Source organism: Alternaria arbusti, assembly GCF_024043155.1.
Source record: "Alternaria arbusti strain BMP 1465 chromosome Unknown scaffold_17, whole genome shotgun sequence".
Lineage (NCBI taxonomy): Eukaryota > Fungi > Ascomycota > Dothideomycetes > Pleosporales > Pleosporaceae > Alternaria > Alternaria arbusti.
The window spans coordinates 281,189-304,214 of record NW_026249957.1 but is presented as its reverse complement, the minus strand read 5'-3'; the positions used below and the strand labels follow the sequence as shown (position 1 = coordinate 304,214).

Here is a 23,026-nt window from a genome sequence, read left to right as displayed (position 1 = left end):
ATACGTCATCAAGATCATCGGTCGTGCGCTTTCATCACAAACGGTATTGAGAAGACGAGGAAGTGGCCTGCGCCAGTCCATAAGAATGGAGAGTTTCAATAAAGCCTATCATGTGCAAAGGCCCAAAAGATGAACCAAGAATGGAACCAACAACAAACCTAGAAACCGAACTCAGCCCCCGGCTCGGGGTAACCTTCGCGTCTTAACTTCAACTCCTTCTCCTTCGCCTCATATCTCGTATAAAGCCGTTCAGCTCTCAAGACGCACTCCTGACAAAATATAACGCCGGAATCCTTGTTGAGAAGAAGTGCCAAGGGATGCCTCAGGCAGGGCTTGTCAGACTCACAGTTCTGACCACAAGATTGCTGAGCAACACAGTAGACCTTGTGGCCACAATGTAAATTGTGCTCTTGGAGATCTGGATTGGGGAACGGTGCCGCCAACAGGGTCTCGACTTGGTCATTCGGGATCTGGAGAGCCGCTACGATTTCTCCGCGTGTGAGGGCGAGAGAACGTCGATGGTATTTCTGGAAGAGGTAGTGGTCCACTGGAATGCCTTGGCAGACTTCGCAATAGAGGGGTTCTTGACGCGGCCAAAAGTCAGTGGCTCGGATACTTATGAGCCTTGGACTAGAAGAGGATGAATTAGCGATTGACAGGACTCAAAAGCTTCGTCGATAACATACGCCGTGGGGGACTGTGCGACAGTCTCTGAGAACCGTGGGTTGGCCCCATTTATGGGGTATCGGCAGTTGCTACCGCATCTCGTATCCGACCCATCGATAACGACAACATGGCCGCAGTCGAGGAGGTGAAACATGTTCGGCGCGATTCGATTGTGGTCGTCTACAAGCCCGGTACAGGGTCTGATCATCCGTATCGCACTTGTGACCCTCTCGACGCTGTCTTGTGGTGTGTCCCACTTTTGTTGCTCCGTTAGAGCTGGGGCCCAGGGCATGTTGAAGGGTAGCGAGGTTGTAGATAGCGGGTAATCGTGATGGTTGTTTAAACTTCTGTCGAGCGTCCAGTAGCGATACTGATAAGTGCTTGCGGGGCGGTTGTCTAGACAGCCGAGTGACCACAAGGTGCAAACGCGCGTACGAATAACGTGAAAGTGAATCGAAGAAGTAGAAAATTAGGCAGCAAGTCCGAGCTCCCCAACAATACTCTTGCCTCCAGTTTCATTTTCGCGACAGCTCTTGACTGACTTTTGAACACCGCCGGAAGTCGCAATGGCAGCAAATCAAGAGGAGTTCGTCCGCATCGGCTTGCGCGCGACGACAAGCAGCGATGATATACCGACGCTGTGTGCAATCTGTCTTGATGAGCTACAGTCGGGCCAGGAGGTCGACGAGATTCGTCGTTGTGGCCACACTTTCCACAAGCATTGCTTGCTGGCCTGGCTCAATTCATGGAACACACAGCATAGCAGCTGTCCGAACTGCCGCCTGCCGCTCTTTCCGAGTCGCCACCCTCTACCTGTAAGCATTGTTTACAAAAGTAATCCACGCGCATTCGCTAATCGTGACGACGCAGCCACCCCCGAGTGATGTCGATGAACAAGGAGATCTGGCGGGCCTATTCACGAGCTTAGACGAACTAAGTAACACCGTGTCGATGCTGGGAGATACGGTGGTGGCTTTTCGCAACCACAACAACCTACTCCTGAGCGAGCTTAGGCGCCATAACCTTGATGTTCCTGATACATCGCCAAGCGACCCTCGATTTCGACGTGCGTTAGAAGCCATTCACGAATTGAAACCGGTGCCTTCATGTATGATGCCCGACCCGGCAACCGGCGAATACACACCTATAGAGGCGCGTTATCGCAGACTGGTATTCTTGGGAACAGAACGAATTTCCGGCGTCGCTCTCGAGGACCGCTGGAGGAATCGCTCTGCGTTCGTGCGCGACCTGGAGCGATTGGAGCAGCTCCGTCTCCATCTTGGTCCCCAACCGGCTTCAAACAACCGTCCCGAGCCAGGTCTAGACCAGACAAGGTTGCTTATCGAATATGGCGCCCTCTTGAACAAACTCATGCCTGACAACTGGCATTTCACACCCGACGAGACTGGGGCTATGCGCAGCGAATGGTCAAGGAGTGCTGTTATCGGCAGCTTTGATCGCGAGCTCATGCAAGAGACAATGTTCTTCTCACTTCTCTCGATCGCAACTGAAAGGGACGTCAGGCAATCGCTTGAGAGTATTCCTGGACGAGCAGTAAGGGTGATGCTTGGAGACTACAGACACAATTGGTTTGTGAACGCAGGCATTTTCCGTCACTACGTGGCCAGCGAAAGCCAGGTGGGTGGATCATCGACTGCCGTACCTATACCGCAGGCGTTTACGGTAGAAAGTCCAGCACGACAGCGAGAAGTGTCTTCGTCGCGTCCGAGCGAAGGTAGTATGTGGCAACCCGGTATGTCGCCATTCAGGTCCTCGGCCGCTGAGAGTCAAAGTATGAGAGTTAGTTGGTTCGAGGAATCACCGCGTGGAGCTAATGCAGAAGCTCTGCTTGATCCAGAGTACCTCCAGTGGCGGCAAGAGCAGGATGGACCGTCGAGATTCAACAGTCCCAGAGCTATGGGAGGAGCAAGCCCTACCGTGAGTACTGCACCTGTCTCTGCAGAACAAAACAGGCAGTCTTTCGTCAATAGGGATAGAGACACGCTCACACAACTGCCTCGTGCACCGGGCATGGACGAACTTGTGCGACCGCCCCAGAACAGAGAGCCAGATCTTCACCCGGAACAGATGAGTCGGCGAGGTGAAACCCATGAGGGCATCTCCAGCGAGCTGCAACCGCTGATCTCTGGACCCCAAGCGCAAGCAGAGGCATCCAGACAGTTCCCTCGTCAGGCCATTCACGACCGCAGCGTGCAGACCAGTGCGAACGCCATGGGTGCTCGGGTGATTCGCATGCTCCGAAACTCCCTTCACCGACGCCGGTCACAGTAGAGGGAAGCATCGCAAACGGCGGAGATGGAAGTTGTGAAAGAGACACGGAGGGCGTTTGAGTGAGGAGTCAAAGACGTGAACGACAGACAGTATCAGAGAAAGGCGAGGGACATGAAGCTATAGTGACGTTCGATATTCGTGAAGAGACGAATTTCAATGCAATCAAGGCCTCGTGTTCGGTGCTTGATGTTCAGCTCAGGTGATGTCGTACCTAGGTGGTGATGTGTGAAGCATGTCGAGGGGGAAGTTGGATGACTGAGCGGATGACTAAGCCGCCAACTGCAAACACGCCAAACAGCAGGGAAGGCGGCTGTTCGCTGATAGGTGTAGCCCGCAGCTATCACACCTCACTCACCCAGCGCGCCTGCTCGTCTAGTCTGCCTCGCCATTTGGACTGTGCCTGCTAATGGAGACGCGGCTGCTGCTCCTACAGGACGCTGGACTCGCTGGGGGTGGCTCATAGCCCGCAATTCCGAAAGGTACCCATCCAATTGTCCCGCCCCAGCATGCCACTCTCGTCGGCTATCGCGAAACATGCTGCCCGCCATGTCTGACGGCGGCCCTGGACACCCCCAGGCGCCGTCTCTTCCTGCCCACGACGTGTCGCCGCTGATGGGCTCGCTCTCTAATGTGCTCGCAGGAACTTCTCACCACGCCGGCCACAGGTTGCCCACCATTCAGCCTGCATCGCCGCCGAACAAAGGCGCGCCGCACGCTTCCACGACGCCCCCTCGCCCTGCCTTCTTTTCTGTAGCCAGGGGCCACCCACATGCGACTGCCATTGCCAGCTCTGGCTCCTCGACTACCGAATCTTTCTCCGAGTTGACGTCGTCGTCGTCACGGGACTCGCTTCCCAATCCCCCCGGGCGCAACGCCCCTACCACGCCCCAGAAACAGGCGCGCACCACCAGGCGGAAACACTCGAACAAGTCCACGAGCCGATGGAGTAGGGGAGGTGGCTCGTCAGATGATACCGGCTCCGACCGCAAACCCCCCACCTCTCAGCCCGTAGAGCCCGCGCAGAGCGCTGCTCGCTCACCCCCGACTGCGTCCAAGACGCGCCAGCACCCCTCTATTGCTACCAACACCGCCTCGACGAGCCAGCCGCGATTCATGGCAACAACCTTTGGCGGTCCTTCGGGTGATTCGCGACGGGGAGTCGTCTCTCCTCGCCCTAAGGGACGCGGTATGACGCAGCCACACCTATACACTACATGTCGAGTCTGACTGGCCTATGCAGAAGCGAAGAACACCCTCTGCCGCAATGTCACCATCTACGGACACTGCCGGTACGAAAACAGTAAGTGCTGCTGGCCGCACCTGCCGAGTTTCGTGGTGACCCTGTCTAGCCTGCCCCTACATCCACGACACCCTCAAGTTGGGCCAGAATGAGAACGCCAAAAAGAGGTTCAATGTCGACTCTCCCTCCTTCACGCCTCTGCAGGCGAGCACCAATGGATCTGTGACCCCGTCTTCTCGCAGTGCCGCTATCTCGCCCAAGGCGGCCAATGCTGCCGTCTTCACTCCCAAATCGCAACGCTCCGGTGAGTCCTGAGCATTCGCAAATGACTTCTATATGCATGCTGATCGTCTCAGCCGTCACCACCCCGCATATGCACGTGAAAGAACCCGCCATTGATTGGAATTCACATGACTTCCAAGATTTTGTCCCGCAGTCTTTTGAGGGTCAGCAGATGGTGCGTGGCTTTACTTGATATATCTGCCTTCAATTCGTGATTTTGGAGCACCTTCTTACATCCAGTTCTCGACTCACAACGCCCTAGGTGGACCCTAATGTGGGCTACGATCCTTTCAGCACACCGTCCAGCATCTCTACCCTGGCAGGTGCAACCCACCAAGCTGCTACCATCAACCCGTATGCACAAGATGCCTCGACGACGTATTTCCAGAACGCCAACGCGTTTCAAACTCCAGCATACCATCTTTACTGGCCGGTAGGGCCTCAGCCGACGGGTCTGCTTGCTTACCAGCGTACTGCACATGATTTCTTCATACCTGACGCTCTTCGGGAAGAGTTGCAAAAGAAGGCAGATATTGCACGTCAGGTCGCGCCGAATAGTACTTTGCCGGTCATTGAGCAGTTTCACTCCTTGTTTTGTTTAGACATGTCACCCCAGAAGAACACGGCTCCATTTGGGTACGCCAGCTGGATCTACAAAGCTGTGTCAAGCAAAGATGGCAAGACGTATGCGCTACGCCGTCTGGAAAACTTCCGCCTTACAAGCGAGACTGCGATTCGCTCCGCCCAGCCATGGAAACGCGTTTTGAACGGCAATGTGGTTACAATCCACGAAGCGTTCACTACTCGAGCTTTTGGCGATAGTTCTCTAATCTTAGTCACGGACTACCATCCAAATTCGAAGTCACTTGCTGATGAGCATTTCAAGCCGGTGCAGCGTTTCCACGGGAGGCAACCTGCATCATCGCACGTACCGGAGCAAGTGTTATGGGGCTACATTGTTCAAATTGCATCGGCTCTAAAGGCCATACACGGTTCGGGTCTCGCAGCGCGCCTCATCACACCTTCGAAAATACTGTTGACGTCAAAGAACCGGATACGACTCAACGCATGCAGTATCATGGACATAGTCCAGTTTGACAATGCGCGTCCCGTGCCTGAACTGCAAGCAGACGACCTCGTTCAGCTAGGACGACTAATACTTTGCATCGCGAACAACAACGCCACAGCCCACTTGCAGATGCAAAAGTCGATGGACTATATCACTAGAAGTTATACAGCTCGTCTCAAGGAGTGCGTGCAATGGCTGCTCAACCCTCAACCAGCACCAGGAGCACCATCGTCTCCTACAACACCGGCGCCGATGCAGAAAGACATTGACACCTTCCTGGGAGGCATTGCCGACCAATTTGCATCGGTCTTCGACAGCGAGCTACATGCCCAGGATACGCTTACAGTGAACCTCGGAAAAGAGTTGGAATCGTCGAGATTGGTCCGTCTGCTGGTCAAGCTAAATATGATCAACGAGCGACCAGAACTAGACGCCTCCCAAAACATGCCCGGTAACAGCGGCGCAAACCCATCATCGGTATGGGCAGAGACTGGAGAGCGCTACTACCTCAAGCTGTTCCGCGACTACGTCTTCCACCAAGTAGACGCCAACGGACACCCAGTCACCGACCTCGCGCACGTTCTCGACTGCTTGAACAAGCTCGACGCCGGGACCGACGAGAAGATACCGCTCGTCAGCCGCGACGAGCAAAACGTGCTGATAGTGAGCTACCGCGAAGTAAAGCGGGCACTAGAATCAGCATTCCAGGACTTGGTCCGGGCGGGACGTGTTTCGGGGAAATAGGATTCCTCAACCCCCAGTCCACCCGGCTAGCATCGTTATGGATGGACGGAAGAAAAAGGGTTTCTCATTAAAGGGGCTGCGGCGAGACTTATGTCGGCAAAGGGCCCAGACGACGCGAATGTGAATGTGAATGTTGTTCGTGAGGAAGAAACGATTGGATGGACGAATGAATTGGAATGGGTTGGAGAGGAGCTGTTGGAGATGCTTGCATGACGTTGCGTATTACTGTTGTATCGAAGGAAATAAGATAGGAATGGGGATAGTAGGGATTAGAGGAAACACGTATTATTCATAGCGCAATGAAAACGCAATTCTAGCTTCACAGCATCTCTTGCTGTGACTTTAGCATCATCATCACAGCCACAACCTCGCAGTACATGATATATATACAACAAACGACATATTATTATACTGGCGTACAAAGGCCTTGTCAAGACTTTGTGATCTCTTTTTTCTCCGCGCCGCAAACCCTGGGACCATCTATAGAGGCAAAGGAGATGAACACTCGTACAAGATAAAAAGCTAGAAGCCAAAAAACGAATGAAGAGAGTTGATGAAGCAGATAAGTGAAGTCGCAAATCACTACAAAATGAGTAGGTGAAAACAAGAAGGAAGGAAAGATGAAGAGAGAACAACCGCATACAGGGAAAAATCTGATGTTCCGCACACATGCATGCCCACCGAGATGACCCATCAAGTGAGCGGTATTCCTCATTACCGGCGGGTTTTTCCGTCCTTTCGCCAGCTCTGGACTTTAGACCCGCTTATGTGTCCGACAAGAAGAGCCGTCTATTGACTCTTCTTCGCGCCCCCCTTCCTAGGCAAACCCGCCTTCCTCCTGGCCTCGCGATCACCCTCCGCGAGCCACTGGCTCGCCTTAACCATCTGCACAACGTTTATCCACTGCTTGACAGCCATAAAGGGAGCTGACGTCAACATGCAGATCCACGGAACAGTCGAGTCCATCTTGTTGGCACGAGCCATCTCCATGGCTGCGGCGGAGAAAGGGCTAGCGAAGAACATGGAGGGTTTGGGAGCGGCGGGGGAGCCGGGCTGGATGGACGAAGGGTTGTTGAGGTCGGAGAAGAGGGTCGGGGAGAGGAGGGGCGAGCTGAAGGAGAGGAGGTAGAGGGCGATGAAGAAGATTTCGTTCATGGCGCAGAGGGTGAAGAGGACTTTCTGTGGGTGGTTGTTAGCGGATGTTTCGCGACTGTGCTACACACGAGAGTCCAGTTGAGTGAGTAACGTACGTTATTGGAGTAGTACTGCTTCAACAACCAACTCCTGCTCTCATTGACGTTCTTGTGGCTCTGGCCGCTGCCGCCCATGCTCAGCGTCGCGTACATGTGCATGTAGTGGCTAGCCAAGTCGAGGGAGATGAGGCCCTGGAAGACGATGCTGAAGCGCGGGAACGCTTGCGCCAAGAAAACGAGCAGACACGTTGTTGTACACCTGTCCGTGACCATGTCGAGCACAGCTCCAAACTTGGTGCTCTGTTCGTAGGCCCGCGCGGCGTATCCGTCGAGCGCATCGAGCAGGCAGGATATGCTGTAGAGGAGGGTGCATGTGCGTGGGTGGAGGGGCATGTAGTAGAGCGAGATCAGGGCGAGGAAGACGCGCGAGTAGCCTGTGGAATGGTCAGCTCGTGTATGTTGAGTAGAAAGGGACGCGCCTACCGATCAAGTTTGGGATGAAGAGGAATATGTTCTCGTACGCGCCCTCCTTCTCAGCCTGTGCTGGCCGTACCGCGGCGCCGTTGCCGTTGGCCTGTGTTTGTACCGATGCCATGGTGGTCGAGATGGAGTACGATCCGTCTTCCCAATTATCCTCAATAGAGGCACTCGCTATAGCTGCGAGTCTTTGTATACACGTGTACCCCGCTGCGCTGACTGCAGAGAGTGGAGGCTCGTATGCGCGCTCTGCTGATGCTCAGAGCGCTAGGCAGCAGGTGCTCGTATGGGATGACGTGCAGCGAAGTAAAGTCCAGCGCTGGGCGTGAACGGACGGAATCGTTCGGAACGGGCGTGCTGCGTGCCAACAAACGCTTAGTTGGGCTTGCAATAGCTGTTGAAGCTGTGCGGGTCCAGACCAGAAAGTTGTCGAATGAGCCGCCGATAAGCCGAGCTGATAACGAACCCTGTCGCGAATGCAGGTGCTTGGTAGTACGGCTGCCAAAAAGTAAGACCGAGATGGACAAGAAGGCGTAGTTAGAGGTGTTGGAAGGAGCGTACGTGTCAAGAAACTGGTGGAAGCAAAAGTAGTTGTGCCTGGAAATTGAGGTACCATAAATCTGCCATGTTCGTCCGCCAGCTCCCGGTTACCCGCCTAGGCCGAAAAGGGGGCGAGCTTGGCATATGAGGTCAATCGCACATCAGTTCCGTCACCGGACCAAACGGACCATGTGCGCTCATCAGCAATGAACATTGTGAATTCATTGTTATTGTTTTCACACCATCTGCCTGGCCTTGCTGCTGACCGTAGTCTTCCATGCTCCATGCAGAAGGGCAGTACAACAGCGGGGAAGTCTTCATTGAGAGTCTGCTTGCGTAACGACCTACGAATATGTCTACGTATTCGTCAAGCCTGTTCATGTACTTCTGTATCTCGCTTCATGTACCTTGAGAGGCAATGATTCGATAAATCGTGATCAGAGGTATCATTAAGCTATGTAACCACTCCTGAAACGAACCGCCTACTCCTTGAAGCCCTTGAACGACCCGGTCTTCGCGGCGATCTTCTTCGACTTGGCCTTCTGATGAGCCTGCTTCTCCTTCGCTTTGCCAGTACTGAGACCACGATCCGCCTTGCCCTTCTTCCATACCTTGCCTTCTGATCGGACGTCGTTCATCTCGAGCTTCTTGCGGTCTTTGCCGCTGAGCTTCTTCCCCTTCTTGGCCTTCAGGGCTGCTCCGGCAGACTGGGAAGATCCGTTTAGTGCAGCAGCACCCTTCTCTTTCTCTGCCAACTTGTCCTTCTCAGACTCGAACCATGTGCGCCTTGGCCGAGACTTGATCTCATCTTCGTGCTGGATCAGGTTCTCACCTCGCTTGAGGTCACGTTCTGTGACGCTCATGGCACGCTCTTCTTTCTCTTCGGCGAGGACCTCCTCGATCTCGCCTTCGAGATCCTTGATCTTTTTCATCCACCTGTCGGTTTCTTCTACGGGTACTTGTCGACTGACAACCTTGGCGCCTTGGTCGCGCGAAGCCTTGACGGCCTGCTTGACAACTTTGCGGTCAGGTTCTGCGGCAAGTGTACAGGCACGACCACTTCGTCCTGCACGGGCGGTACGACCAACACGATGCATGTAGATATCGTGACTTTGCGGTGCTTCGTAGTTGATGACTACCGCGACGTTCTTGATATCAAGACCACGCGAGGCGACATCGGTAGCCAATAAGTAGGCAGACTTGCCTGATCGGAAAGCCTCCACGGATTGAATACGCTATGACTGTTAGTATTGTATCAAACGTCAAATGTTATTGAGTTGCTTACCTGCTCTTGGCTCATGTTACCATGGAGCTCACTAGCTTTGAGCCCACAGAGAGCGAATACAACGCGCACCCTATGCGCCTCCTTCTTTTGCCTGAAGAAGATGATGACCTTCTCTGTGTAGATCTTTTCACAGATGTACATCAAATACGCAAGCCTCTTATCTTCTTTGCCCTGCCTCAGTCGCACGAACTCTTGCGTCAGACCTGCTACAGTGTGCTTCTTTGCATCAACCATCAGACGTACGGGCTTGTCCATACCGATACGGATAAGCTTGTCGACTGAGCTAGTCATGGTAGCGGAGAACAGCATAGTCTGTCGTGATTTCGGAATAGTCGTCAGGATCTCGTTCAGTTGGCTCTCGAAACCCTCTTCGAGCATACGATCGGCTTCATCGAGAACAAGAATCTCGAGATGCTCAACCTGGAAGGCAGCTGTGTTGTGCATGTGATCGATGAAACGACCAGGTGTCGCAATCACAACATCCGGTCGGGTCTTCAGCACAGCCTCTTGGTCGCGCGTTGAGAAACCACCAGCCATCAATGCGAAGGTAATGTCGGTGAAGGAGGCAAGTTTGGTCGCGACGTTGAAGCATTGTACTGCCAATTCACGGGTAGGCATGAAGATGGCGACACGGGTGGTTGGAACCTTCTTTGGTCGGTAGAGCAGACGTTCGAGGATAGGAATGAGGAAAGCGGCCGTTTTACCGGAACCAGTCTCGGCTCCTCCCACGACGTCCTTGCCTTGCATCGCAATCGGAACTGCTTTGTTCTGGATAGGTGTAGGCTCGGTGAAGCCCACAGATGCCAAACCTCGTAGAATGGGTCGTGAAAGTGACATGGCTTGGAAGGAACCAGTACCACCTTTGGCTCCCTTCTTCTTCTTGATCTGCACGCTGTCTTCGGGCGCGAAGAAAGCGGCTGCCTTCTTCGCCTCGACAGCGTCCTCTTCCTCGCTCTGATCTTCATGGTCTGTTTCGGCGCCCTCAAGGTCCATGGGATGTGGTACATGCGGTACTTCTGCTTCTTCGTCTGAGTCGCCCTCCTCTTCGCTTCCACTGCCCTCAGCCCCTGAAGCCTCCTCCTCGTCCTCCTGGTCTTCCTCTGAGTCGCTTGCTGCGCCCATGCCGAACCCGTCTTCGGCCATGAGCTCGTCATCCTCCCCGAAACCTTCAAAGTCGCCATTGACAGAAGCCTCGGGCGACTCAGTTTCTATGACTGCCTGTGCGCTCTTCTTGTTTCGTCTCCGCTCGATAATGTCGTCGACATCGACCGCGGTGCCCTTCTTCTGCGACTCCTGCGCTACTGTGCCGTTGTCGTTGCCCCAGCCGTCAAACTCCTCCACGAACCCGGTATCTATGTCGCCGACCGCAAACTCGAAGTCGCTGGCAATGTCGTCGTTCTGTTCGACATCTTCAGTCGGTTCTGGCATCGCGTTGTCATCTTCGATTTCGGGAGCAGGATCGGCTCCTTTCTTTCCCTTCTTCTTGTCCTTCTTCGCCTTCTTCGACGCGACTTCTTTCGGCTTAACGTTGAGATCAGGATCTTCAGTGTATTTCCTCTTCTTTCCAGCGCCAGCTAGTTTGGCCGTTGCTGCAGCCTCGTCGGCACCACCGTCGTCGGATACATCCTCGTGGTCGGAGATGGTGAAAATGAAGTCGTCGTCCTTAGGCGCCATGGTTATCGTGTGACGATACCTCGTGTACTGGGGTAATTGCAGAGATAGTTGAGCGTTCCGCGTTTGCAAGCGTCGCAAAAAAAGTTCGGGCTCGGGGGATCTGTGCTCAGCGCACCCCTGCAGCCTAAAAGTGGGGTCGCTGCAGCCGTCGCGACTGCGAACAGCTTGGATCTCCGAGTCGTGGCAAACATCACTCGGACGTCTACATCATCTCAGATTCTACTCAGTAATCAACATTTAGTGGTGTGTATGCAGCAAGATGCACACAAAATCTAGCCACCAAGATGCTCGCTAGCGCGTTGGTAGCGCGTTGACAGCCTACCAGGCATCAGAGACGTTTGCGACAAACGAACATGGTCCAATGACGACTGACGAAATGCGCCAATAGATGACACCAGGTCTCAGGCTGAATTGAGGCCGCTCTCTCATGTGATATTGTGTAGATTCTGATACGATATTGCTTACTACTTCTGCTAGCCTTATCCAATAGGATATCTAGGTATAGGCTGAGCAACATACCCATCTGTCTGGCTCAAGCGTCCACGGTACCTAGATACCAAATTCCAGATCTCAGGCTACAATCTTCCTTCTAAACGGCTGAGAAGTTTACCGTGAGTCACTGCCTGCCAATTGAAGCCAGGCATCCACAGCGCCTTCCGGTTCCCTACCGCCAACCGACGTCAGCTGCAGCCTCAGCCTGATATATCTAGCCTTGTCAGTCACGCTTGAGGCTCCTTCTATACCACTATTTTCACTCTCCAATCTGCTTTACTTGGTCGCTGAATCACCCACTAATCAACACCGTACCACCACCTCACTGACCACCTCACTCCACCATGCGTCGAGTGCCACGAAGAGCAGCCTCACCCACTCCAACCACCCGAGTCCTCCGCTCGCAAACTAAACAAGCAGCTTCAGAAGCCCACGCCACCAAGGTCACCAAGCCCACCAGGAAGCGTCGCCCACGTGCAGATCCCTGGGCGAAGAAGCGCAAACCAAACCCCAACCCCAGGCCGCGCAAGCCACCGCCCACCCACTTCACATGCCGGATCTGCATCGAAGAGCAATCCACCGATGAGTTCGTCAAATGGGTACCACCGAAGCGCGGCCGCTGGCAGCAACACGTAGACGTCCCCTTCAACTGCATCGCCCACCTAGCCCGGAACCCCAACAAGCGGAAAATCGACCCCGTCTGCAAGACATGTGTCGGCAACTTCCTCTCCGCAAAGATGGACACGCTCGGTGTACGCCAACTCGGCGCCGGCTGTCTAGAACCCGGTTGTACGGAACCCTGGGACCACCACTTCATCCTGCGATACATGCCTGCGGGTGAAGTGCTCGAGAAGTTCAACATGGAAATGCTGGAAGTGTGGAAAGAAACCGCGAGTCCCAAGCCAATGACCTGTCTTTCACCTACATGCACTGCGATCGGTTTGCCAGATGCGACGGCGGCTGGATACCCGCAAGTCGCGTGCAACGACTGTGCTTTCCGGTCTTGCGCCCAGTGTCTTGTTCCGTGGCACAAGGACGTTACGTGTGCGGAGTATGCGGCGAAGCATGTGGATGAGAAGATGAGTGATGCCGAGAAAGAGACGCTCAAGATTATGCAGGGTAAAGATGGAAAGAGGTGTCCGAATTGCCAGTTGGTTATCGAGAAAGATGGTGGCTGTGATAGCATGGTGAGACCCTATCTTGAACTTCTCATATGTTTCACTTTACTAATTCACGGACAGTTCTGCGTTGGATGCCACAAATACTTCAACTGGGCAAGTGCCGCTTCAGCGTTGACTGGCGCTAAGAAAGCCGAAGCTCCTTACATCCGCGACATGCCGTACTGGCTTCACGATGGTATGGTCGTGTGCGAGATGGACGGTATCAATGGACTGGACGGTACTACTGGCGCGGTTGCTGCGGCGACAGACAGCATGGTAGAGGGATGATGTGCGATATTGAACTGGCGAGGTTACGACTGTTATGATTACGAAGGGATCTGCATTATTCACATGTTGTGTACTTGCGACATGGGTCCCGGCATGGAGTGGATTGGGTTGGGACATGTGTTGTTAATGTGCAATAAAATTTTATAGAAGAACTTCAGCACAATCACAATCTCTCATACACAACGATGCCATCGATGGATCTGCCAGAGCACTTAGGCCCCAAATGGTGTAGATTTTTGGTTGTACAGAGTTTGCGTATTAGTTACAGAATCCCAGCTCGCAGCCACGAGGTTCCTCTCTTTCCCGGTGTTTGTAAAGCAAATTGATCGCTCCCCCTCGCTCTCTGTGACTCCAAATCGCGCGGACGAATACCACCTGTCCCGCTCGTCGTGAAACGCCCTGTGATGCATTTTGAACGCCAACCAACGCCAACTGCAGAATGGGGGGTTGATGCATTATGGTAAAAGTGGGTGATCAAACCTTCTTGTAGTGTTTTTGTGACTGCGCTCTGCGGCGGTCTTTTCCTACTTTTTTTTCTGGTTTTGTTTGTTAGAGGCCCTCGGATGTACGGATACGCACCTGCACCTGATGCGGCGTCGGATCGCAAGTCCGGAGGCGTCTCTAGTTCGATCGAGAAAGACCTGTGTAATCAGGCAGGCAGGTTGCTAACGAGCCGTACCTTTGTCGGCGCGTGAGGAAGCAGCCGGAACTGAAGAGAAGAAGAATGTCAGAAACCCCAAGAATATCAAGTGAATGATGGAGAGTATAGAAAAAGCGAACATGTGCTAGCTTAGCTGAAAGCGAACTTATGCTGCCGCTGGAGTAGCGACTCCATTGGTAGCCAGTTCGGCCTGTCGACGCTTTGCTGCCGAATGCTCGCTGTCCTGTATTAGCACAATCGTCAGCATAATGGCGTATGGTTACTCTCGGGGCGCGGGTGAGCGTCGAGAGGATTTAGTGAGGCGTGAGTCACGCACGTCAATGCCTGTATCGGCGAAGTGGCGCTTAGCACTTTTCGCGTCCTTCTTCTTCTTGTCTTTGCTAGGCTTCTTTGGTCGGGTCTCTCCTTCGACAAAGACATCATCGGGAAGTGCAGTGCTAGCAAGTTAGCGATTGCCCCAAGTCTTGATGAGCGGTACACTTACTTGCGCGTATGAACCACCTTAACTGACATCACTTTATCATCGTAGAGGTCGGAGTCGGTGATGTAGCTTCTGAATTGGCTCACTGGGTAGGAGATGTCGAGCGACTTGGTAGCATCTACATGCCGAGTTAGCTGTGCCATGTGATGGATAACTTGGATATACGAACCTGGAGGCAAAGTAAGACCAATGTAGAAGGTCGTAGTGTAAATGATATGCTGCTCGCCATTCGCTGGCTCAGTACCCTCAGCGGGAACTTCGGATGCCGGAATCATGTACTCGAGTGAACCCTGCGTAACCTCATGGAACTGATCGTCTTTGCAGCGGTGGAAGCGTTCAAAGTAGTGAATGTACGGGCGGGCGGTGTCGATGCCCGTTTGTCCATCGTCGATGCCTTTGACGATATGACGGATTTTCGACTGTACCAGTCCGGAGAAGGTCGAGTTGGCTTCCTTAGTCCGACTCGCGGCAACGACACTGAGGTAGTATTTGTGGTCTTTGGTAAAGAAGGAGTGGCGCTCGAAGAGTGAATCCCAGTCCTTGGCGCCCGAGAAGATATGCTGTAGGATCTTGTCCGCTCGCCCGAACTCCTCCTTCATGATTCGCAGCGTCGATGGCATCACCGTATGTGTAGCGCACATGGAAGGAAAGGCGGGTGTGATGATGGGCATGAGGTGGGCGCGATCGCCGCCGTAGACCTGGGGATTCCACACCCGGAGACCCAAGTCGCCCTCTTCGATGTGCTTTAGCATAACAGGTCGCGGCCAGGTCCATTTGTACATCAAGCTGAAGAACTTGGAAACGATAGTAGCGCCGTTGGCCATGGGATACAGCTGGCAGATGCGCGCAACCATGATAGCCCACGCAACTCCGCCAGGGTATCCGAAGACTGCACCGTAGATGCCGCGGCGGTTTGACCAAAGTTTGATGGCCCTCAGCGCGTGTCGAAAACTGACCTTTTGCGGCACCGCATCCAAGAGTTCGTTGGTGACTCGTGTGCCGTTCACACTCCGTGTTGCCGACTCGCCGAGACCTTCCAAATCCTTCTTCTCGATCGTCTCCATCGTTCTTGGTATCGACGATCTCTTCGGCAAGGACGCGAATAGCAGGTCTATGCTCACACCGCGATATTCCATCTTGATAATGGGGACAAAGGCATCTTCGACGGGCACGAATTCGGTGATGTCTTCGGCCTTGGACATCTCTCTGAAGGTCGGAGGGAAGTTTTTGAAGAATTCGTCGATGGTCACGAACTTGGGCGCGACAACGAGTGTATCGATATCCGACGTGGGACCGTGGACGCCGAGAGCGTAACTACCGAAGGTGAAGATCTTGCCGCCGGCGGCATCGAGGACAGGCTGCTGCACACCCTTCTGTTTGCCGACGCGACGGACAAACTCTTCGACGACCTTCTGAATGTGATCGATGACCTCCTCCCTGCGAAGATTAGCTTGGCGCGACTACGTGTTCAGGGACTGCCGTACCTCCTGCGGTTGCCCTCGGGAGTCTCGAAGACATTCTCAGTCTTCAGCGTCTCGATGAGTTTGTCGTTTAGCCGGATATCGTGTTCAGTCGGCGCGGCCTCTGATATGGCGCTGGTGACTCCAAACTGTCGGGTGGGCTTCTTCTGGCCGTCCATGGTGAAGGGTGAGAGAATCGGGGTTGAAAGAGTCGCGCGACTTCGGGGGTGCTGCGGCGAGCTGGCGCGGAAGAAGTCGCAGTCGGGCGCGTGTCGGGGTGGATTGTCGTGAGAGACGGCTGGGAAATGAGTGTAATAAGAGATTCAGCGCTCCCACATGGCGACGCGACCTTTCCCGAGTTGAAGTCTGGAAAGTGAATGCACAGCAATCAGAAGTCGAGGATGCATCCGTCTTTCGAGCAGCCCGTTGCCAAGCCGCTAGTGCGCCACTGTGGCTCAACCTGGAAGCGGCGGCATTACTGTCCAGCTGTTAGCACGAATAGTAAGATGTCTCAGCACCGCGTTAGCAAAGCATAGCAAGGGAACTACATACTAGTAATAAGTTAGCAAGATATCTTGAGAGCTATTCGTGGCGACTACTTTACCCTCCGTCGCCATCGCAACATTGGCAAATCTTGCAAACTCAACATCATCACCGTCGCCTTCTGAGGCTCGCGGACAAGGCGAAGGCTCGCAATCATTTCTGAAGCCAGAAATACGTGCCCGTATTGGAAGAGTCGTTCAAGAAATACAACCATTTCACATACAGCTCTGGGCGGATCCACCCGGGTTCGTCTGCCACGAAGGGGACAGTAAAACTGTTTGGTTACCTGTTACTACAGAAAAGGTTCAACAGCTCCAAGCAGCTCTGCAAGAGGAGTTCGCTGAAGTAAATGCAGATCGGCGGGGTTTCTTCCCTTACCTTACTGTAGGGCAGGTGAACAGTATATTCGGAATGGAAAGACTTCGCACACTGGTCACAAAGAGAATAGCGGAACATCTGGATCACAACCCAGACGAGAAAGCCAAGTCTGTAGCTTTGGATTGGCATGTTGATCAAGTATGTGTTATTGAACGCAAGACCAAGTACGATCGTTTCAAGATAGTCGAGACTATCAAGCTAGGAGAGCAGTAGCATCGTTTGCGAGATCAGTTCTTCGAAAAGAATTCCCGCATTTGGTTATCCAGCCATTTCACGTCTTCGGTCGACTGCCCTGGTCCGCCGGCCCTAAGTTGCTTGTCAGCTTCAAGTGTTCTATACATCCGGAAATACAAGCCTACCAGTGGCCCCAGATAGATGGAAAAACCTTCAATGTTCCCACGCCTGGCTTCATGTTCTGAACCTCAATTTCTGAATCTTCTGGTGGGAAATACAGATCTGTCTTCGCTGGCAGGACAAGCGTCTTCGCTTTGATACCCTTCATCGCTTTCTCAAAATCGCCATTATACGGTTCTTGCTGCGAGCAGTCACCAGCCTGCCATGTATGCGCCATGACCAGCATATTCTCTGGGTCTTTCGAGAGTGCCCAAGCTTCCCAGAAGTTGACAAGAAAGTCGTCCAGATTCTTGAATCCGAGTGTGGGTGCTGTCTCATACAGCTTCTCACGATAGAATGCTTGTGAAAAGCCCCAGCCAGCATAAACGCGTCCAAGAGCCTTCAATCCGACCTCTCGGTTCGAGGATGCGAATTGCTCTGTCTTGCCTTGAGCAGCTAGAAGACTCGGCTTCGCAACTCCTGCTGAACTTGTTCCTATGGCAGCGTACAAGGCGCTCTTGACGCCTTCTAGGAAGACCTGGTTATGCAAGCTCGTCTTTGCACTTCCACAGAACGGTACCGCGAGGTCCATAAAGTCGGGGAACTGCGTAGCCCACTGGTACGTCTGTCCTGCACCCATGGACCAACCAAGGACTGCACGAGCATGCTTTATACCAAGATGTTTAGTGACGAGCTCATGCTGCGCTCTCACGTTGTCGTAAAACAGCACTTCTGGAAACGGGCGCAAATCGGGCATGTTGGATGGCGAAGACGACTGGCCGTTGCCGAATAAAGCAGGCATGATGATGTAGTATTCAGAAGGGTTGAGGGTCTTGTCTGAGCCCGTGAGCCAGATATTGTCGGAGATCGCTACATCATCGCATTAGCAGCTGTTCAGTAATGCTTAATTGGGGCTGCACATACTCCCTGAATACCATGTTGGATATATGATCGCAGGTAGCGATGGGTCACCTAATGTCTTGTAGGCGATGAAAGCGTCTGGAATCTCTCCACCCGACTTGAGCTTGAAGTTGCCCAACTTGTAGGTTTGGTAATCATCGCTTGTAGACATGCTCGTATCTAGAAAGAAGGGATATAATGTTATTTTAGGCAACTATAGGAGCGAAGGTCCGTTGATCACTATCCAGAGACATGCACAAGCACGCTGCCTATCTATCATCACCATGCCCCTCAGTTCCAGCTTCCGTGGTAGACCCTGCCACTAAGCTCTGGCGTGGTTATCGTTCGTGGCGGGGTAGCTGAGAGACATGGTGGGGTACATGACGTTGACAAACCCGTCCCTTGCGGCAAATCGCCGTGTGTACCCGTCGGAATGGCCATGGCCAAACCTTCTATACAGGCCAGAAACATATATCTTCTAGCAGCCTCAATGCAAATAGAACTTCTTGGTTCCAAGCGGCCTAACCAAGATTCCTACGATGGCGGCTCAAAAAGCCTCGGTGGGCATTCCGCGGCCGCCCCTTGTGCAATTGCAGGCTCGGAATTATATCCGCTATTTGCCGTAGAGCACTTTTTTGCGCGATTGATCATCTTTTACTAAACGGCAGTTGCACCCATACCTAGGTATCGATATAAAAACATCGTTCCCGTGATCACCACTACAGCACAATTCGTTCACCAACACTTCTTCCCCCAAGTCACAACACCCAAACTACAGATCTCATCATGGCAACCGGACGAGCAGACGCCGAAAAGGAGATAAAACGCAACCCCCACGGCGACTTCAAAGCAGTCGAAGCCTCGCGCCCACCCTTCGACACAAGCTCCTCCTTCCACTACACGCAAACCCCGAAACCCAACTGGCAACCCGGCTCCGGTCCCAACGAGCCCTCCAGCTTGCAAAAGGCGCACCGCTCCATCAACCCCTACGAAGAAGGCCGACCCGTAGTACACAACTACAAGCTGCTCATCTCCGCCATTGTCCCCCGCCCAATCGGTTTCGTCTCAACAATCAGCGCAGATGGAAAAAGCACGAACCTCGCTCCGTTCAGCTACTTCAACCTCGTGAACCACGACCCACCAATGTTCGTGCTGGGATTTGCAGGCGGCATGGACAAGGCTAAGGACACGCTCAAAAACCTGGTTGATACCAAGGAAGCTGTTATCAACATCATCACGGAGGAGTACATCGAGGCGGCGAATTACACGAGCATCAATGCGCCGGCTGATGTGAGTGAATGGGCGTTTACCGGGCTGCATGCCGAGAAGAGTAAGTTTGTCAAGCCGGATCGTGTCAAGGAGGCTGTGTTTAGTATTGAGGGAAAGCTGGTGAACACGGTGGAGTGGACAAGTAAGAATCCTGCTACGCCGGATAAGAAGACGGGTGTTACTGCGTTTGTGGAAGGTGTCAACTTTTGGGTTAGGGAGGATGCTGTTGATGAGCAGGGTGTGCTTGTTGATCCAGCTGTAAGTTACCAGTGTGAAGATTGTGGGAGTTGGAAGGTTGCTAATGCTGGACACAGGTTCTCAAGCCGATATCTAGGTTGGGCGGTATTACGTATGCGAGGTCGACACAGGCGTTTGAGCTGCCGAGACCGGATTACGAGGAGGTTACTAAGGATCCTGAGGTTGCGAAGTTGGCGAAGCCGAAGGGTGAAGGTCAATAGGGAGTCTTATCGAGGCTGCAGGGCAATAGACGTGTACTGTGTGCATGGAAAGAGGGGGGCGCAGAGATCTCAAGGTATAGACGAGTAAATACATGGTCAATACAAGAAGAAATCACTCAATGGGAAGAGCGTCCTGTCGTTCGCAACTCATAACTGTGCAGAAAAGAAGCAGAGGTATCATAACTAAAACTCGTCTACAAATTCGGATGTCGTTCCGCTTCATGCGGCAACCTCATCCCTAGCCAAGGGCAGCCCAATGAAGAAATTTAAACGACCTGCCCTGTAAATCCTACTCCTCTAATCCAACTTCAACCTTTCGTCCCAACGCTTACAAGGCCATGACACCGGCGAACGCGGCAGCAAAACCAGCGCCCATCACGCCAACGACGTTGGCCATGGCGGCACCGGTTCCGGTCGCAGATGCACTCGCACCTGTCGCGGACGCACCACTGGCACCCGCTCCAGTAGTAGTAGCAAGAGTGCCGTTCTCGCCGAGGATAGCCTGGTTGACCAGCCTCTGAACCTCTTGGTTGTACTTGTCGTAGTAGCTCTTCACATCGCTGGGAAGCGCGCTGTACCAGGCCGGTGTCTCAGAGAGGGTCTCGAGCGCACCGACTTCGGTGACGCCGCTAGGAATCGAGTATGAAGCGGTAGCAACGAAGGATTTGAGACCATCGTGAGCGGATTTGGCGGCAGCAAGGTTGGAGGCTTGCGTGAGGGATGCGAGGCCCGTCTCGACTACGTTCAACACGGACGAAGCGTAACCGTCGATCTTAATATCGTGGATCAGCATTGATTACATAAGGTAATGGGTGGATAGACTGGAACATACATCGGTGAGAATGTTGAGGTTGGTGGGGAACGGTGTGGTGATGATAGCGAATTCTGCGACAGCAGTGCCAGCAACGGCAGTGAGGAGAGCGAGGTTCTTGAACTGCATGGTAACGGTAATTGCGAAAGTTGTGGAGAACGTTGGTAAAGAACAGGTGAACAGTGCCGTCTAAAGTTGAAACTAAGATCGAAGAATGACAGAAATAACGATTGACAGAAGCAAGAGCGAGGACCTAGGAGCAACAAAACGCGTGGGAGAGCAGGCAGCATCCACTTTATGTATACTTCAATTTGTGCATCAACACCCGAACGCGTATACTCCGCCACGAAACTCGGCTCCAGCGCATGGGTAATAATGTCGTGTCAGCCCGTCATCTTCGCTGTCTTGCGCCATGCGTAGGTATTTTTGTTTTTAGTAACGAAAACCGTTGAGCGCCTTGCAGGTAAGCTGATGGAGATCTGTCAAACGGTCCCCAACATGATCGTCACGTCAACGCAAACCATCAATCGGGGGACCCACAGCAAAAAGATCAACGACACGCGTTCGATGTGCAAACTGCAATGAGGGCCACAATCTCAGGGTGTTTCGGATGATATTCAGGGGGCGGTTATCTTGGATTCGGTGCGGGAATGTTTGGGACGGCCTAGGCCTCGTTTAGAGTGGGTTGCATTAGGGCCCACTTTGGCCCCGAACAAGCTTTTTCCCTCAATCGTCCCAATTAGCTGTCAGCGAGGCCTCCCACTAGATCTATAAATACGCTCAACACAATTTTACAGCCTCGATATATTCGAGGCCATGATTTCTCACTTCGTCTAATCAACTTCTCGTACCGCAGTCGTGGTTGTGATGCCTTCACCGCTGGACTTCTTTCCTGTGGTTTCGCGTTCTTCGCTGGATGAAATGCTCTCGGCTTGTGCGCTGTGAGGGGGGCTGCTCTTGCTTTCTTTCCATCCTAGGAACCCGAAACCGATGATGACGACGAGCCAGTATAGGTTGTACGAGATGACGGAGCCGTAGGTCGCGCTGTTTTGCCAGCCGAAAAGAGAGTTGAAGATACCCCAACTGAGCCGATGTTAGCGAGGAAACATCTGGATGAGAGTGCATCACTTACCCGCCATCGCCGTTTTCCAATGGTGAGCAGCACTGTTATCGCAGTCAGTATAAGAAGTTCGGCTTCTGTCACAATATAGACCCACGTTTACGTGCCACACGCTCTTCCTGATATCGTAGCTACCAGGACCGGCACCGGCTTCTGCAGCACCCTCGCCAGCGAGCTTGACCCAGGCATTCTGTTCGAGGTTCCAGACACCTTTGGAGAACAGACCCGCTGCGACCAGGTAAAGGAAGCACGTCGAGATGACGAGGAAGATCTGTAGAGAAGTCTTGTTGCCGCCCTTGTAGATGAGAAATCCGACCAAGGCACCCGCACCGAGACCGCAGAGTACGGCGAGAGGGAAGCTAGTCGCTGGCGCACCGAGCCCGACACCTGCGATGAACCTGATGGACTGTTCAGCTCTGCGATGTAGAGACAAGACTGAAGTAACTTACAGCACTGCTTCAATGCCTTCACGAAGCACAGTAACGAAGGGCAGGATGAACATGGCGTACTTTTCCGACCATCGCTTCAACCTGCCCTTGATAGGTAGTTTCGAGTCCTTTTGCTCCAGTACTTTGGAAATCTTCACACGCCATTTGTCTTGAAGCTTGCTGACGCGGAGCAGGGCAGCTCCCATCATAGTGATAATGACACTTGCGAGGATTGCGAAGGCGCCTTCCCAAATGTTTTCTGCAGCTTCAAAGGCATTGCGTCCAGCAGTGTAAAAGGTGCCAATGACGCCAGCGCAGATGACCAAGCAGATCAGAACACCTGCCCCAACGCCATACCAGACCTGGCGTACGAGTCGTTTGTGGACTGTCGGGTCATGTTCTGGGCCGAGAGTTTGCTTAAGAAAGGCGAGGAGCACCGAGACGATGATGCTCGTTTCCAGACACTCGCGGAAGCAAATGAAGAAGACTTGATCAGCGTTAGCAATGATGGCGTGGTCTGTACCGTAAAGTGGAAACCGATTGTCCTCGCATACATACCTGGCACAGCAAAGACGTTCGGCATCTTGAGGGACCTTGGAACCGTCAAAGTTGCGTGGTTTGTTACCCTCACTGGGTATTTGATAAAGAACAGAAGACGGATCTAATCAGATGGGTGGACATGCAGCGACTCCCGAAGCTGAGGGTGGCTAACACGCGCCTGCCGTTCGTGTCGATAGCGTTAGACTACAGCCGAAGTTCGGGCATGCACGACGACCCTGCCT

The 23,026-nt window shown here is 53.2% G+C and overlaps 11 protein-coding genes across 11 annotated transcripts; 4 read left to right on the top strand and 7 right to left on the bottom strand.

Annotated features, from left to right (window-relative positions):
- Nucleotides 1-481: 481 nt before the first annotated feature.
- On the bottom strand, nt 482-958 carry J4E86_009471 (uncharacterized protein; the record flags this gene model as incomplete). The annotated part of the gene is made up of 2 exons (XM_051449977.1): nt 482-527; nt 687-958. 2 exons carry the CDS (start codon nt 956-958, stop codon nt 482-484), a joined length of 318 nt encoding a protein of 105 aa, XP_051298822.1.
- Nucleotides 959-1,779: 821 nt separating this feature from the next.
- On the top strand, nt 1,780-2,958 carry J4E86_009470 (uncharacterized protein; the record flags this gene model as incomplete). Its single annotated transcript, XM_051449976.1, has 1 exon — nt 1,780-2,958. One exon carries the CDS (start codon nt 1,780-1,782, stop codon nt 2,956-2,958), a length of 1,179 nt encoding a protein of 392 aa, XP_051298821.1.
- Nucleotides 2,959-3,492: 534 nt separating this feature from the next.
- PAN3 (PAB-dependent poly(A)-specific ribonuclease subunit 3) lies at nt 3,493-6,293 on the top strand (the record flags this gene model as incomplete). The annotated part of the gene is made up of 5 exons (XM_051449975.1): nt 3,493-4,144; nt 4,199-4,258; nt 4,308-4,502; nt 4,555-4,655; nt 4,743-6,293. The coding sequence occupies 5 exons, from the start codon at nt 3,493-3,495 to the stop codon at nt 6,291-6,293; spliced, it is 2,559 nt and encodes an 852-aa protein (XP_051298820.1).
- Nucleotides 6,294-7,082: 789 nt separating this feature from the next.
- Nucleotides 7,083-8,081, bottom strand: J4E86_009468 (uncharacterized protein; the record flags this gene model as incomplete). Its single annotated transcript, XM_051449974.1, has 3 exons — nt 7,083-7,472; nt 7,544-7,920; nt 7,970-8,081. The coding sequence occupies 3 exons, from the start codon at nt 8,079-8,081 to the stop codon at nt 7,083-7,085; spliced, it is 879 nt and encodes a 292-aa protein (XP_051298819.1).
- A 904-nt stretch (nt 8,082-8,985) lies between these two features.
- DRS1 (nucleolar DEAD-box protein required for synthesis of 60S ribosomal subunit) lies at nt 8,986-11,462 on the bottom strand (the record flags this gene model as incomplete). The annotated part of the gene is made up of 2 exons (XM_051449973.1): nt 8,986-9,738; nt 9,789-11,462. 2 exons carry the CDS (start codon nt 11,460-11,462, stop codon nt 8,986-8,988), a joined length of 2,427 nt encoding a protein of 808 aa, XP_051298818.1.
- An 836-nt stretch (nt 11,463-12,298) lies between these two features.
- Nucleotides 12,299-13,402, top strand: J4E86_009466 (uncharacterized protein; the record flags this gene model as incomplete). The annotated part of the gene is made up of 2 exons (XM_051449972.1): nt 12,299-13,141; nt 13,196-13,402. The coding sequence occupies 2 exons, from the start codon at nt 12,299-12,301 to the stop codon at nt 13,400-13,402; spliced, it is 1,050 nt and encodes a 349-aa protein (XP_051298817.1).
- Nucleotides 13,403-14,208: 806 nt separating this feature from the next.
- J4E86_009465 (uncharacterized protein) lies at nt 14,209-16,183 on the bottom strand (the record flags this gene model as incomplete). The annotated part of the gene is made up of 5 exons (XM_051449971.1): nt 14,209-14,286; nt 14,380-14,500; nt 14,548-14,662; nt 14,714-15,981; nt 16,029-16,183. The coding sequence occupies 5 exons, from the start codon at nt 16,181-16,183 to the stop codon at nt 14,209-14,211; spliced, it is 1,737 nt and encodes a 578-aa protein (XP_051298816.1).
- Nucleotides 16,184-17,152: 969 nt separating this feature from the next.
- On the bottom strand, nt 17,153-18,330 carry J4E86_009464 (uncharacterized protein; the record flags this gene model as incomplete). Its single annotated transcript, XM_051449970.1, has 3 exons — nt 17,153-17,231; nt 17,285-18,128; nt 18,183-18,330. The coding sequence occupies 3 exons, from the start codon at nt 18,328-18,330 to the stop codon at nt 17,153-17,155; spliced, it is 1,071 nt and encodes a 356-aa protein (XP_051298815.1).
- A 614-nt stretch (nt 18,331-18,944) lies between these two features.
- J4E86_009463 (uncharacterized protein) lies at nt 18,945-19,885 on the top strand (the record flags this gene model as incomplete). The annotated part of the gene is made up of 2 exons (XM_051449969.1): nt 18,945-19,685; nt 19,742-19,885. The coding sequence occupies 2 exons, from the start codon at nt 18,945-18,947 to the stop codon at nt 19,883-19,885; spliced, it is 885 nt and encodes a 294-aa protein (XP_051298814.1).
- A 328-nt stretch (nt 19,886-20,213) lies between these two features.
- Nucleotides 20,214-20,825, bottom strand: J4E86_009462 (uncharacterized protein; the record flags this gene model as incomplete). The annotated part of the gene is made up of 2 exons (XM_051449968.1): nt 20,214-20,657; nt 20,718-20,825. 2 exons carry the CDS (start codon nt 20,823-20,825, stop codon nt 20,214-20,216), a joined length of 552 nt encoding a protein of 183 aa, XP_051298813.1.
- Nucleotides 20,826-21,529: 704 nt separating this feature from the next.
- Nucleotides 21,530-22,827, bottom strand: J4E86_009461 (uncharacterized protein; the record flags this gene model as incomplete). The annotated part of the gene is made up of 5 exons (XM_051449967.1): nt 21,530-21,779; nt 21,829-21,860; nt 21,914-22,214; nt 22,266-22,731; nt 22,803-22,827. 5 exons carry the CDS (start codon nt 22,825-22,827, stop codon nt 21,530-21,532), a joined length of 1,074 nt encoding a protein of 357 aa, XP_051298812.1.
- Nucleotides 22,828-23,026: the final 199 nt, after the last annotated feature.